Here is a 16,740-nt window from a genome sequence, read left to right as displayed (position 1 = left end):
TGTATTTGTTATTTTTTAGGACAGAAAATAGATACAATGTAAATTTGAATGGCACAAACCAGCACAAATCGATCACAAATGAATGGCACCGTTTTGGAATGATTTAGATTGCATGGGGTGGAGAGTGTCACTGACCCGTTTTGCATTTGTTATTTTTGAGGATGAAAAATAGATACAATGTAAATTTGAACGGCACAAACCAGCACAAATCGAGCACAAACGAATGACACCATTTTGGAATGATTTAGATTGCATGGGGTGGAGAGTGACGTTACTGTTCGTAAAAAGGTTAATTTTGTTATATAAAAGAAGCGGTCATAGTTACAGGGTTTCTTTTATCAGCACAAATCGAGCACAAACGAACGGCACGGTTTGGAGATATTCGGACGCAATGGGGTGGAGAGACACGTCACTACCCAGATGAGTTTTTGTTTTTTCTAAGAACGAGAAATATATTTGACATTCATTTCAACAGCACAAACCGGCACAAATCAGGTTCAAATGAATGACACCAGTTTTGTGCGATTTAGATAACTGGGGTGGAGAGTGACGTCACGGCCTCTGAAAATATTTTGGTTATATCTACGGAAGGAAAATAGATACAGTGTTTGATTTAACGGCACAAATGGGCACAAATCAAGCACAAACAAACTGCGCTGGTTTGGAGCGATTTGGGCAACATGGGGTGGAGAGTGACGTCACACGGTCAAAAAAAGAATGTTTAATATCTTAAACACCAAACCAGCACAAATGTTCATTTTTGCGGCACAAATCAGCACAAACGAATGGCATAGTTTTGGTGGTTATTACTTTTTATGGGGTGCCAACTTCACGGAGGTGTGATTACATTACTGGATGCTCAAAATTTAACGTGGGAATGCATTCTAAACAGCTTATTGTACAGGTAAATAATCACTGTTCTTATCAAATGCGCTGCTGCACTGTAACGCACACACACAGGCTACAGACAGAACTTGTACATCATGCCCAGATCACGTAGTGTACACACAAAATCATTCAGAGCCAAAATGTATTGCCAATGTATGTATTGTCACTGTTCTGTGATTTCTCAATAAAATAGCTTAGAAACCAAAAAGTTTCTATATATATATATATATATATATATATATATATTTCTTAACTAAATCCCACAGCGTCACTACTACTAGAGAGATGCAGAATTAGAATGTAGAATTAATTCACACACGCAGTCGCTCTCACTAATGCATTCATATAAATGTAATCTTTACTGTGCTACTTTATTTATATCTGATTTAGAACGAGCAGAAATCTGTGAGAAATAAAACGACCCGAAGGCAAAAGAACTGATCAAAATTAGCTGTTATAGGAACAATAGGCATGTGGGCAGCACTGTGTCATATGCCATAGCTGTGCACAAAGGGTTTGTCACAGCTCCAGACTTATTTGTTCATTAATGACGACATCAGCGACTAGTCGACTTCGACTTGACTTTCATCACATAAAAGTCGACTTTAAAAAAATAGAAGTCGTTCAACCCCTAATTCTATGGCACCTTTAACAACTGGATAGGGACTTTCTGTGTCACTTACAGAGCGAGGACCAATCCAGAAGTTCTCTTGTTGCACATGCTTCACGCTCTCATAGATTCCTTTGTTTCTCAGTACCTAATAGAGAGAGAAAAGAAAAGAGAACAAATAATAGGCAACCGAATGTAGCATCTGGACCAATCAGACAAACCATTTTTCCTTTGATTTAACAAATCAATTATTCATTAGATCAACAAATAATAACAGACTCCTCAGCCAATAAACCTACCAGGTGCCAGGATGTCTGCAAATGACTCCAGATCCCTGGTTACCATGGCAACCACGACACCTCAGCAAGATAAGATCACTTTTACGACCTAAAAATGTGTGGAGATGATCTTCCGCCTAATTTCTCTCTGAAACATACTGCTATAAAAATGGACTCTTCTCTAATTAATTCTTAGAAAAACTTTTACTCTGAATGAACACATATACTTCAGGTTCATTGTGTATTGTTGTTAATGTTCTTGTATACTGTCATTTTGTCTTGTATGCTGTTTTATGCATGCTTGTGACAGAACTACTCATTCATGTAATTTTACCTGTATGTAATTTTACCATGTTTAGTATCTATGAATTTGTCACGAACCTCCAAACCATCAAGACTTTGCATCCAGATGCTCATTCCAGGCCAAGGAAATGCAAGTATCATACATTTAACTAAACGAAACAGAGGTTTAGTATAAGCTATAGACCCTGTTATAAACGGCGCTGATGGTTTTACTCAGGTGGTTAACTGACTCTTTTCATAGCTTCATTCTCTGGTTTTCCTGATGGTATTATCCATCAAATCTCATTTGCACTTTCCCTTATATGAGTGATACTATGCATGTTTGTTTGTTAGACTAGTTTGTGTTAGTATTTAGTTAATAAAAATCTTGTTCACAAATTACTTGTGTTGCTGATTCTGCCTTACAAATCAATGTTCCTTTATGATTCCGATTTTGCTACATGCTCTAATGCATTAATACTGTATGAAAGTATTTTCTTGATTTGGTCATGTCTGATGTTTTCTCACAATATATTTTATAATTTATAATAACCCTTAGTTGAGAGGACTCTTTTCCATATCTTACCAGCTGAGTGGTGGAATGTTGGGCAAAGCCCACAGGAGCAAATCCATATGTAATGCAGGACAGCAACGTTATGATAATATGAACAAAGGTAATCCAGTAGGTAAAATATGGCCTGACAAAAAGACAAATAATTATCAGAATGTTCTCTCAACAGTCTAAAAGCAACATCTAATTCTGACATGCTCCTGATGGAGGAGCATATCTGGTGTTTGTAACTCACCGATGACTATGAAAATCTTCCAGTTGTTTCTGTACTTGGCTGCTAAGGCTGCGTCTATAGTGTCGGTTCAACCAATTCCCCACCACACCCATACCATACTGACGCTTCTGCTTATCAAATGCAAAGTGCTTCACTTTAGAGGCAATTCGACCTCCACGACGAGAAGATTCTATCTCATAGGTGGCCACAGTTTTGGTGAAATCCTTCTTTCCCCTGAAGACAAAGAAAAAAGAAATGGCAATATTAAAACAGGTGAGTACTAAATATCAGCAAAAATGAAAAGCTACAGAACAGTCTACAGATGCATTTCCAGATTACAATACAACCTAACTCTGCAGCTAGAATAGTTATCCACACTTAGTGCTCTGCTCATATCACCCCAATTTTATATGATCTCCATTGGCTTTCTGTAGCTTATCATATTAAATTCAAAATTCTCTGGCTCACTTTCAAATCATGTTTTTTTCTTGTAGAATGTACATTGTAAAGCATTCTTTAGCCCTGGAAAGATGCTATATAAATAAAAATTATTATTATTATTATTATTATTTAGATCTAGTTTTGCGTTTTAAATTATTTAAAATTTTTGTGTACAAGCATTAAGTTGGAAGATTTTCACAACTTACAAGTTGGGAAATGATATTCCCTCGCCCAAAGAAACATCTGCCACATGACAAGAAGCTGATATAGGGGGTGACTCAAAAACATCATCTGCCATAGAATAAAGCTCCTCATGGACATCTACCTATGAAAGAGTGAAAGAGATATATATATATACATAGACTTGACATTTGGTAACACTTTAGATTAGAAACAGGGCTGTCGCAAAGGGGGGTGTGAGGCCCTGTGGGAAGTTGATGTGCAAGGCCCTCTACAGTTTTGTGTGTGTGTGTGGGGGGGGGGGGGGGGCGGACATCTTTCCACAAACTCAGTAAGACCCGCATTCTTGATTTGATTGACCATCTCGATCAATTTAACATTGACGAGCGCTGTTGTACCACCGTGGCAGACCAGCCTAGAGCCCTGCACGGGGCTTAAATTTAAGCCGTAGCCCAAGATGCTTATCAGAATTACTGGCCCGAGCCCGTCTTTTTTTCCCCCTTTCTCCCAAAACAGCTTATAATACTGTTCCAGCTATTAAAATAGTTACGTTTTCTATGTAATGGCAAAGTGACTATATTTTGTTTCATTTTTTTTTATTAAATTAATTTAGAAAAAACGTTTGAAGCATTTTTTTGTTCATTAAATACACATTTTTGTTTTCTAAAGTAAAGACCAAGCGGCCATTGTCAGACAGTGAGCCTATGTTTGATCAATTTAGCCTTCTCAAATCATAATGGCATGCCTAAAAAAATACAATCTATAGATATAAAACAGTTGCATATTTAAACGTTAAACCTAGATAAATGTGTGCTATATCCAATAGTTTGTATGGAGAGTGCATGCTAAAATGCACTTTGCAGGACATGGAGATGCCAGCACAATCACTTTAATTTTTTTCAGTGGATATGCCATCATTTTTGTAAGAGTAGTGCTTCATTCGTAATTGTAAAGGGTGTACTTTTATTTGTGTGCGCTCACAAAATCAACAAAACGTTGCGCTTTTATAAAATAAAGACGATGTGCTTTCTGCCTTCTTGTCTTGAACAGGAGCGCTTCACGAAAATGTACAGAAATTCAGCAAATAGCTTACTATATATATATATATATATATATATATATATATATATATATATATATATATAGGCGAGTCAGGATCAGCAACTTCATCCATGTGACACAGACTCAGAAAACACAATTTATTAGTAAATAATTCAAATTTCTCCTTCCTATTTCCCCCGGACATATTTATGGTAATTACTTTTGCCGACCAGCCTAAAAGTTTAACTTTTAAAACTTTTTGTTATCCTAACAACAAACAGCTTTACTGATTCTTATACACAGAGTCTTATACTAGGGGTGCACGATATATATCGACCGATGAATAATGTGCATCTCATCAGTAAAGCCGGTTATCTAAATTCCATCAGGTGCGTGATTTCACATAGAGCAGCTGTTACTACACGGAGCCGTTGTTAACTGACAAGCTGAGCAAATCCATGTTCATTATCACCATTGATTTGCGCAGCTTATATATATATATTTCGGTGCACCCCTATCTTATACGGTCTATCAGCTATTACTATTTTGTCTTTCAAAGGACAAAATGGGTGGAAAAACGGTAGACATAAATGTCATAAAATGCAGACCAGGAAGCTCAATTCACTATTAACTAGTTGCTTATTATCATGTATATAGTATATTGGCTGTACTTATAAAGCAAGTACTAATGCCTTATTCTGCATGACCATGTTCTAGATCCCTTGACTGTACCCTATAGCTAAACATATCTTCTACAACAACCACTTTACTTACTATCAATAAGCAGCAAATTCGGAATTTATGTTAATTGTTATGAGTTAAATGAGTTTCCTTATCTAAAGTGTTACAAAGCATTTATCTGCTAAATGTAAGAACTTGTGAAAAATAAGTAAACTTTAGCATACTTTTTAAAATGTATTAAAACAGTAGTAGAATACACTTCAATACAAACTTTTTTTGCAATTAAATAATTTTTTTTTATAGTTTAAATGTATATTAAATCCAGTATGTTGAACTCAATTCCTTCAAAAGTGGGTTATTAAATCACTCTTAAGTAAATCTAACCTTCATATGTAATTTGATACTTCTGTTGTTTTTGAAATATGGTTAAAGTGTACTGACAAACATTTATGGTAACTCAAATATGTTTTTATGTAATTTCTATTTAAAGTTGTATGTTGTATTTAAATATATTTGTAATTTCACATTTTAATGCTTGCAATTTAGTACATTTTAAATATATTATCTTTCAACTGACTAATATTGACTAACACTATTAAGAATATAAAAATATTCTTATTTAAAATTACCATGTTAATCAACATCTCCAAATAAGTAACAACAAATGTTAAATGTTAAAACATTGGTTTAAAATGTACTTTCAGGTAAAACTAATTAGATATTACAAAGTGCATTTTAAGAAACAGTCATAAAAATGTACTCTAAGTACAATTAAGTACCCTTTTATTTCAGTAATTTTTTCAGATTTTTAAAAATATAATTAAGAATTGAAGTACACTATAAAGGTGCCTTCAATACAATTAAGCACACTTTTCTTTCACAAGGGAGTGGAAAGATCGGAGACAAAGACGGATAAATATACGCACTTTGCTAAAAAATACTGAATCAGAGGTGTCTGCTGTATCCACAGTGTCGTCTTCAAGCCAGCTGGGCCGAGCAAAACTCCTCCTCTGAAATCCACGTCCACTTTGAGTGCCCTGTAGACCCTGTCGACCCTATATTACCAGAACATGTCAAGAGAGGATAGTACTACATGACCTTACATATTCCAGTACAGATATAAGCAAATTTTTTTTTTTTACAAAATGAAAAACAATGTGAGCTTAGCAATATAGCCATAATAGGACTGGAAAATGTGTCTACAATGGTCAAAAACATAAATACCCAATTCATTATAATCACACACTTTAAGGGACAGTTCACCCAAAAAAAAATTTTTCACCATTTATTCATCCTCATATTGTTCCAAACATTTAAAAATGTCTTTATTCTGCTGAACACAGAAGACGATATTTTAAAGAATGTGGGTAACCAAACAGTTGCTGCCAGTTGCTATGCAAAAAAAAGGGACCACAAACTGTTTAACTGTTAAACTGTTCAACATTCTTCAAAATATCTTATTTTGTGTTCAACAAAAGAAAGAAACTCATAAAGGCTTGGAACAAGTCAAGTCAAGGGTAAGTAAATTATATTTTTGGTTGAACCCCTTAAATCCCTTAAAATGTATGCACATACAAGTACCTTTCCTGAGGTTAAATACTAACATGCAAAATATAATAATAACTAACACTAATAAACACAAATTAAATATCTACAAAGGTGCAATGTCAATAATTTCCGTAGTAACACAGACCTTAAAAAGGTTGGATGCAGCACGGATGCTCATTCGGGCCACCGATTCTCTTTTTCTCCGTGGCAAACGTGTGTAACCAGAACGTTGGCTGGTGAATGAGCATAGAGAGGTCACTCCTGGGGTCAAAGGAGGATATGCTGTATGGGGTGTCCTCGGTCGCTCGGACTCCTCATAACGAAACTGTCGCCCACGAGCCAAAGGATCCACAATCTTAAGAGAGAAAGAGAGCAAGACAGAATATGAATCAGTATTAGTGACATTAATAAAAAAAAAAAAAATACACACCCTTAACTTAAGGTAACTGGTATAAATAACTGAAAAAGGATAAAGGATTTAGTTGAACGAATGGATGATTTAATTATAGTACTTCTATACACTGAATAAATAAAGGCTTCTGATCACAGCTGATGACTATAACAGTTAGTCTTCAAAATACAAAGAAACACAAACAAGTCATACTAACATGCAGAGAAAGGCCTAAAATATGCAGCTAATCTAAAAAAATGCATTTAATTCTATTTTTTTTTAATTAATTTACCATTTTATGAAAATGCCATAATAACCACTTTCATGTTTTTGCTAGCTTGCAGTCAGCCCAACCTCAGGTACTACTACAGGAAAAGTGTCTTGCTGAAAGCAGGCAGCACAGAATACCCAAGAAGTAGTTCACACAGGACATTGTCTTTCTTTCAAAAACAGTGAGATAGATTGCATGAGACTGCATGAGAATAGAACAGAGGGCAACCTTCTTCTGCTGAACACAAAATAAGATATTTTAAAGGGTTAGTTCACCCAATAATCAAAATTATGTAATTAATAACTCACCCTTCATGTCGTTCCAAACAGAGTTTAAGATATTTTAGATTTAGTCCGAGAGCTCTCAGTCCCTCCATTGAAACTGTGTGTACGGTCTACAGTCGTGAATGTTATGAAGAGTGATCAGATGAATTGCATAGTCCTTCTTTGCCATGAAAATTAACTTAATCCCAAAAAAACCTTTCCACTGCATTTCATTGCTGTCATTAAAGGACCTGCTGAGATCATTTCAGTAATCGTCTTGTTAACTCAGGTGAGAATGTTGACGAGCACAAGGCTGGAGATCATTATGTCAGGCTGATTGGGTTAGAATGGCAGACTTGACATGTTAAAAGGAGGGTGATGCTTGAAATCATTGTTCTTCCATTGTTAACCATGGTGACCTGCAAAGAAACGCGTGCAGCCATCATTGCGTTGCATAAAAATGGCTTCACAGGCAAGGATATTGTGGCTACTAAGATTGCACCTAAATAAACAATTTATAGGATCATCAAGAACTTCAAGGAAAGAGGTTCAATTCTTGTAAAGAAGGCTTCAGGGCGTCCAAGAAAGTCCAGCAAGCGCCAGGATCGTCTCCTAAAGAGGATTCAGCTGCGGGATCGGAGTGCCACCAGTGCAGAGCTTGCTCAGGAATGGCAGCAGGCAGGTGTGAGCGCATCTGCACGCACAGTGAGGCGAAGACTTTTGGAAGATGGCCTGGTGTCAAGAAGGGCAGCAAAGAAGCCACTTCTCTCCAAAAAAACATCAGGGACAGATTGATCTTCTGCAGAAAGTATAGTGAATGGACTGCTGAGGACTGGGGCAAAGTCATATTCTCCGATGAAGCCCCTTTCCGATTGTTTGGGGAATCTGGAAAAAGGCTTGCCCGGAGAAGAAAAGGTGAGCGCTACCATCAGTCCTGTGTCATGCCAACAGTAAAGCATCCTGAAACCATTCATGTGTGGGGTTGCTTCTCATCCAAGGGAGTGGGCTCACTCACAATTCTGCCCAAAAACACAGCCATGAATAAAGAATGGTACCAAAACACCCTCCAACAGCAACTTCTTACAACAATACAACAACAGTTTGGTGAAGAACAATGCATTTTCCAGCACGATGGAGCACCGTGCCATAAGGCAAAAGTGATAACTAAGTGGCTCGGGGACCAGAATGTTGAAATTTTGGGTCCATGGCTTGGAAACTCCCCAGATCTTAATCCCATTGAGAACTTGTGGTCAATCCTCAAGAGGCGGGTGGACAAACAAAAACCCACTAATTCTAACAAACTCCAAGAAGTGATTATGAAAGAATGGGTTGCTATCAGTCAGGATTTGGCCCAGAAGTTGATTGAGAGCATGCCCAGTCGAATTGCAGGGGTCCTGAAAAAGAAGGGCCAACACTGCAAATACTGACTTTTTGCATAAATGTCATGTAATTGTCGATAAAAGCCTTTGAAACGTATGAAGTGCTTGTAATTATATTTCAGTACATCACAGAAACAACTGAAACAAAGATCTAAAAGCAGTTTAGCAGCAAACATTTTGAAAACTAATATTTATGTAATTCTCAAAACTTTTGGCCACGACTGTACTGTCCATGTCCAGAATTTTGGTTCAAAAAGATCCAGTTACATCGAATGATTCGTCGCGAACCGGATATCACAAACTGCTTTGTTTTTGAACTCTCTCACAACAGACACGGAAGAGAAGACAATGCTGAATGAAGTCGTAGTTTTTGCTATTTTTGGACCAAACCAAAATGACCAAAACGTATTTTTGATGCTTCAAAAAATTCTAACTGACCCTCTGCTGTCACATGGACTACTTTGATGATGTTTTTCTTACCTTTCTGGACTGTACACACAGTTTCAATGGAGGGACTGAGAGCTCTCGACTAAATCTAAAATATCTTAAACTGTGATCCGAAGATAAACGGAGGTCTCACTGGTTTGGAACGACATGAAGGTGAGTTATTAATTACATAATTTTGATTATTGGGTGAACTAACCCTTTAAAGAATGTTGGTAACCAAACAGTTGCAACTTTTAAAAGATTTGACATGTTGCTTATAACACAGGACACACACACACAAAAGAATAACAAGAAAAAAACTATGCAAACAATGCAAAAAAATGTCCTGTATGATCTCAGAATGTGCGCTACAGCTAATTTCACTAATGTTTAAATAGAAGATTTGTAACAGTTGTTGACTAACTGGCACTTGAGAAATCCCCAGAACACAAAAACATTGCATTTAAGCTAATATAGACATATCAATTAAAATCTATTTAGAATAATTTGACAAACTCAATAGTCTTCTCACACTTATTTTAGAGAATAATAGAGTGGGCAATATTAAGCCCTTGCTCTCATTCCAGGATATTGTGCCAGAAGAATGTGACAGGGATATTCTGTTATCAATGTACCATACTATATACTCATATATATATATATATATATATATATATATATATATATATATACAGTACAGACCAAAAGTTTGGACGCACCTTCTCATTCAAAGAGTTTTCTTTATTTTCATGACTATAAAAATTGTAGAGTCCCACTGAAGGCATCAAGGGCTATTTGACCAAGAAGGAGAGTGATGGGGTGCTGCGCCAGATGACCTGGCCTCCACAGTCACCGGACCTGAACCCAATCGAGATGGTTTAGGGGTGAGCTGGACCACAGACTGAAGGCAAAAGGGCCAACAAGTGCTAAGCATCTCTCAGGGAACTCCTTCAAGACTGTTGGAAGACCATTTCAGACGACTACCTCTTGAAGCTCATCAAGAGAATGCCAAGAGTGTGCAAAGCAGTAATCAAAGCAAAAGATGGCTACTTTGAAGCACCTAGAATATGACATATTTTCAGTTTTTTCACACTTTTTTTGTTATGTATATAATTCCATATGTGTTAACTCATAGTTTTGATGCCTTCAGTGTGAATCTACAATTTTCATAGTCATGAAAATAAAGAAAACTCTTTGAATCAGGTGGCCTGCTTGACCAAAACTTGTGCTAAAGTGAATTATCTTGGAGTGATTCTTTTTGTTAATGGTTACAGGGATGAAATGTCTATGTGATTCTGCTAATTCCTGCTTTGAGGAGCCAGTTCTAGACCCAAATGCAGAGCTGCAGCCTGGAATTATAAATACATTTCTTATAGTCACTGTATAATATAAGGCATGTACTTTTCAATATGTTATAAGAAAGGTAATGTGGTTGCACCCTCACATGAAAACCTTTTCTTTGGGTGCCCTATTTACAGACTGATTCTGCACCAGCAATTTTACCAGTGGAGTGCATTGAAGGCGGATGCATACTTAGTGTTTCAACTGTGTAGTTAAATACAGGCCTACGTGATTCCAAAAGCATACTAGCTTTTTTTTAAATTGTTTAATACTCTAATTTTAAATCGTGCACAATTGAACTAGTTTGCATTAAATATTGTTGTACTTCAATGTTACATGTTATTTTCAGCATACATTTGGCAGACAGGATGTTCCTTGGGAGTTTAATATGTTTACTATACTTTTCTGAATGAATCTTTTCATTTAGTGCTATTACATAACATCATTTTGCTAACAAATTATAAATCAACATAATCAATTACAAAATAATGTTGTTCATTACCATGGCAATTACTTGCATGTTCACATTGACCATATGTAAAAAGTACCTGTACACATGAGAGGTGACATGATCACATGAAAAGATTGATGTGTACCAGCAGCTATACATTATATAATAATATTCTATAAGTTATAGAAGTTCCATAAGTTCTTTAAAGTGATTTTTATTAATAATGTTCATGTCTACTGAGTGCAAATTAGTTTGAACCTGCCACAAATGACATGGACAAATATCATGCAAAATCTGAGGTGAAATTAAATACTTTTGCATTCTTCTTTAGACACTAGATATAAAGGAATTGGAATTTTTAAATAAATTCAACATAGCCTTTGTACAAATGTAAAGCAAAACATGGATACATAAAAAATGCAATCATCTAGTAATTCCAATACTTCAATAATGTTTATTCAAACAGTCTCACACATTTTTAGTATGAGCAGTCAGTGACTTTGCCTCAGGCAAATAAACTTGCAAGAAAACTGCAAGAAAAAAAAATGCTGTGGACTTTAGGTCAGTTATAAGCTTATATTCAAGGATACTGGAATAAAACAAACATTTGATATTCTTAAGCTACTTTTTATACCGATGAGTCAATGCTTTAATCATCTGTAAAAACAATTTTGTAAATTATCCTTAAATTAATTACACATAATATATTGATATAACCAATCAGAATATCATATTAAATGTTTTAATTAATGGACAACCCTATTAATATATAGAAAAATATCAAAATATTGTTTATGAAGTACATAGGAATTACCAGTTGAAGAAATTTAAGAAATTGTTCAAGTAAGATTGTTTTATTTTTGTATCTGTTGTACATTAAGTACAGAAATTATTTTGTGTACATATTGAGCAGTTACCTTTGGCATTCTGGCGGCCACTGGTGACTCCGGGCCATAATCTATGCTGGCTGCCTCATTCTGCTCACAATACTGAGGCTTCAGTTTGCCATATCTCTGACTGCAGTGTCGAAGACTCTTCCTGTGCCATTCCTGCTGCTTGGATTCACTATCACTGCCCACTCCAAACCACTGAGCTGTACCCCTGTATTAAAAAAGAACAAAACTATATATTTATTATAGCACCACCTACAATAAATAATTTAGATCAAAATGGATTTGTGATAAACTGTTTACTGTATGACAATGTTGGTCAAACACTTAATTTGACAGGCTCTTATTTTTTTTTTTATTTGCTAATTTGGTTTTAATCAACAGTTTATTAAATTAGTTAATAAATAAATAAATAAAATTGAATCCCATTCTTTCAGAGAAATTTGAAATCCTTTGTCACTTAAGGCATTTGCTTCATGTATAGATCCATTAGCATAATTAGATTTAATTCTTCAATAAAAGGTCTTACAGTTGAGGAACATAAATTTGCATTTTATGCAATATTGGTTTTAAAAGAAAATTACTTAACCTCAGAATTAGTAGAGCTAGATCTATGTGGAGATTTGTCAGGTTAAGACATAAGCTAGGAAATGGGGGTAAAATACAAAAGGGCTTTAAAAAGAAATATATTAAATGGAATTAAACTTAGGAATGTAGTTAGGAATTATACTTAGTATATTATACTTAGTACTTAGGAATGATTATTCCAAATATTTATACAATGTATATAATTGCAATAATGATATACAGATTTTAAAAGGAAGGAAATACTAACTTAGTAAAATTATCTTTGTTTGAAAAAATCTGTCCATTTAAAATTAGCATACTCACAAAATTCTTAATTCTGTTTCAAAATCTTCCAGTTTATATACACCTTTGTATTAAACATGGAATATTTGGCATATGTTATTTTTTAGAAAACCTAAAGTCTAAAGCGGAAATTTGTGGAGATTGGATCACTTGATGCTTCAGTGCATTGATATTCTGTGGGAGAAAGACAAATAGGAATATTAGATATTATTGCATAGGTGAAACGTTTGGATGTTTGACAAATATTAGGCATCGCAAGTTGGTTTAAGTCGAAAGAGCAAGAGATCCAGATTTTTAATCAAATGCCTTTAATGATGTGGGCTTGGGCTGGCAAAGGGCTATTATCAAATTTATGGTTCAATCACATTATTTTATAGACATCTACAAATAAAAAGTTATTTAAAAGATGAAATTAAGATTAAATTAAAATAAATAAAAAATTCACCCTCAGTTTGCATTTAAAGAACAAAGCATAATTAAAGTTCATAATTTACATAACATTAAAGTTAAATTGGAAAATGATTTAGACCAGGGCAGTGCTATCCAATCCCTGAAGGGCCACGGTCCTGTAAAATTGAGCTCCAGCTGCAATTATACACACCTGAACAGCTAATCAAGGTCTTATTAAGCATACTAGACACTTCCAGGCAGGTGTAACCCCTCTTTCACACCGCAAGTGTGAGCGATGCGCGAGCAGCGCGTCCGTGCAACTACACCGCCACTGCAGCAGCAGACTCTCGCGAGTATTCACACTGGAAGCATATAAGTACAGCATCACAGCAGCGGCTGCAAAGCGTGTTCGGCAGACAGTATAACCATTTCAAACAATGGATATAATTCTTTCAACATTTGTTTTTATAATAATACAACATACTTTCACCCAAAACGATTCATTAAAAAGTTTAAATGGGTAAATACATATTTGTTATACTTAATTTTCTGTTCTGGCATAATTGTTAAAACACTAGACATTGGCATTGTTGTTAAAACTCTTGACATGCTTATTCTGTGCATTTTGAGCACGTTTTGTGTTAAATCACATTTATTTTGTCCATCAAAAGTGTGCTTTCACTTTAATTGAGCGTGAGAAAAAATAGCAAAAATAGAACTGACGCCAAAACCCCCGCTGCACTGCTGTTCACTCGATGCTCCTGCTTGACGCTCACGCGCTGCTCCTGCTCCCGGTGTGAATGCACTCATTGATTAACATGGACACCGAAAAAAATATGCGCTGCTCGCGCGCTGCTCGCGCTTGCAGTGTGAAAGAGGGGTAATGAGGCAAGCTGGAGCTAAACTCAGCAGGACAGTGGCCCTTCAGGACCCTGTTTGAACACACTTGAGTTAAGACAATAACTCTGTAAAACAATAAAACAGTTTATTTGTTTTCAGGTAATATCATTTTTAAAGAAACAAAATAAAGATAGAAAATATAAACTTCAGAATTGTATGTAGGATGATTTTGGTATTTTATGACTAGCCCCACAATGCTAGCACTAGAATATTCCAGAAACTTCTAGAATGTTTCCACCCTTGCAAAATAGCTTTCAAAATAAATAAATAAATAAAAATATGCAAAATTCATTCAAAAACTTGTTTGTTTCTAAACCAATGTTTCATAATGAATGACAGAAGTTCTAAAATGTACCTTACCTAAATATTGACCACAAATATTATGCTACATGAAAATGAATCATAAAATAATTAGTCTCACAGAATTACAGAACCATAAAAAATAAAGTGAAACACATTTATTACATTGTATTACATATACCTTCCTGCCTGCCACTGAATTAATTATTTGTTTACATATTTACCTAGTAACTATCATTTACTATTAGTTTCTAACACATGCATGGGGTGCTTAAGTAGTGGATGAAAAATATGACCATCCCACCAAGTTCGAAATTTATATCACTTAAAGTCTCTCAGGTCCATATTAAAAAGAATAATTACCAAAACAGGCTTAATGTTTGGGCCCTTAAAAATCTACAGACAAATATCTATGTAGTTGTTTAAAATGGTCTTATCCAAGTACACCTTTAAGGTCAGGAGACATGCATTTTATTATGTAGGCTAATCAGTTTAACTTTTTTGACAGATAAAATTACCCATCAAAACGTTTTTGTTTACATAGGTACTAACTGGGTTAGCTGTATCTAAATCTGTCATTACTGACCATCTATATTTGTATCTTCACTTCAATGCACATTTTGTTATTTTAACTCAGTAGTCCTTGTCTTCGGTTCGATAAAACTAAAACTTCTTTAAAGGGGTCATATGATGCGATTTCAATTTTCCTTTCTCTTTTGAGTGTTACAAGCTCTTGGTGCATAAAAAAGATCTGTAAATTTGCAAAGACTAAAGTCTCAAATCGAAATAGTTAAGGCTCATCCATGCCCACCTAAAATGGCTTGTTCTAACACGCCCCCACATCTCTACGTCACTATGTGGGAAGGTTTGCATATCGCCACCCAAATGTTCACGCAAGGAAAGAAGGTGTACCTTTTATTCTCGCGGTTGCCGCTGGCGCCATGTTGTGGAGTCGCTATGTGTTCCCTTGTGAAAGCCTAACTACTTAGTTTGGACTTCCAAAAGAGGTCAAGACTAGAAATCAGTTGAGTTGAATTTCAACACTGTTCCAGAACAATCCAACCCAAATATTCAGATGTGTGCATTTTATGGAGGATGATGACTTTCCTGAACCAGTAGCCTGCAATGCATCTGTGGCACAAAGGCTGTTTCTATAAAGTTGGGCAGTTAAAAATTTGCAAGGACAGTCTGACTCATAGCCTGTAAGTACATATTTTATATTTAAATAATTGGCCAATGATGATTCAAACGCGAGTTTTGAGCAGTAGAGTAGGCTTGTTGTTTGTTGTTTCTCAGATCATAAATGCAGACATGGTTTTATGTTTAATCAGTATAATACGCAACACAACGCTTAAAAAGACATTTTAAGTCATTATAATCAGTAATTGTGTCCCCACTGGATGCAACACATGCCTCTTTGTAATGGGTTTTAGTGGTTTTATCCTGTATGATGTCCAGATCGCAAACAAATCTTTGCGAAAAAAACCGGTCGAATCAGTTCACCAAATCAAACTGAATCTTTGAAACAGTTCGCTTCTCCAGTATGCACTAATCCACTAATTACTTCAGTTATTCATTTTATAAACGTGGCTTACACTCCCTGTGATGCGAAATAAACCAATATCCCAAGTTATTTAGTTACTCCTAACACTACATTGACTGACTGAACTGCCAAAAGAGAACCGATGATGGGATGTGCACGAGCAGAGCAGCTGGACTGAGTCTCGTGCTGCTGGCCTGGAAGACAGCATAGTATGTTAAGGGGCATAACATTTGCATCATACATTTGAGGCATTCGGCCAATCCCAACGCACTGGATAGCTGGCCAATCAGAGCACACCTCACCTTTTCAGAATGATGAGCATTGTTCAATGTGTTTCAGAAGGCGGGGCATAGAGGACAAACAATAATGTATATTATATGGAAAATTATGTGTTTTTTTAACCTTAAACCACATAAACGCATTGCCTTACACCAAAAACTCCAAATAACATTCTTTTTAGCAGCATCATATGACCCCTTTAAATGATACATTTATTTCAATTTACCAGTTCTGTGTGATCACTGTATAATACAAAATGCTAAAGTTTCTTTACAGTCTTATATTTCTAATTGATATTTAAAAATAAAATAA

At 35.5% G+C, this 16,740-nt stretch overlaps 1 protein-coding gene across 3 annotated transcripts in view; it reads right to left on the bottom strand.

The window, feature by feature from the left end:
- LOC132151969 (inactive rhomboid protein 2-like) overlaps positions 1 to 16,740 on the bottom strand; it is a 62,842-nt gene that overhangs the window by 27,999 nt on the left and 18,103 nt on the right. For all 3 annotated transcript variants that reach the window (XM_059560554.1, XM_059560553.1, XM_059560555.1), the window contains 7 exons: positions 12,174 to 12,357; positions 6,880 to 7,089; positions 6,113 to 6,241; positions 3,491 to 3,609; positions 2,865 to 3,077; positions 2,645 to 2,756; positions 1,572 to 1,646 (listed from right to left, as the gene is read on the bottom strand). In XM_059560554.1, coding sequence (XP_059416537.1) covers positions 1,572 to 1,646; positions 2,645 to 2,756; positions 2,865 to 3,077; positions 3,491 to 3,609; positions 6,113 to 6,241; positions 6,880 to 7,089; positions 12,174 to 12,357 — 1,042 coding nt within the window. The remainder of the gene's footprint in view (positions 1 to 1,571; positions 1,647 to 2,644; positions 2,757 to 2,864; positions 3,078 to 3,490; positions 3,610 to 6,112; positions 6,242 to 6,879; positions 7,090 to 12,173; positions 12,358 to 16,740) is intronic.

This window comes from Carassius carassius, chromosome 10, assembly GCF_963082965.1.
Source record: "Carassius carassius chromosome 10, fCarCar2.1, whole genome shotgun sequence".
Classification (NCBI taxonomy): domain Eukaryota; kingdom Metazoa; phylum Chordata; class Actinopteri; order Cypriniformes; family Cyprinidae; genus Carassius; species Carassius carassius.
This window is presented reverse-complemented; position numbering and strand designations above follow the sequence as displayed.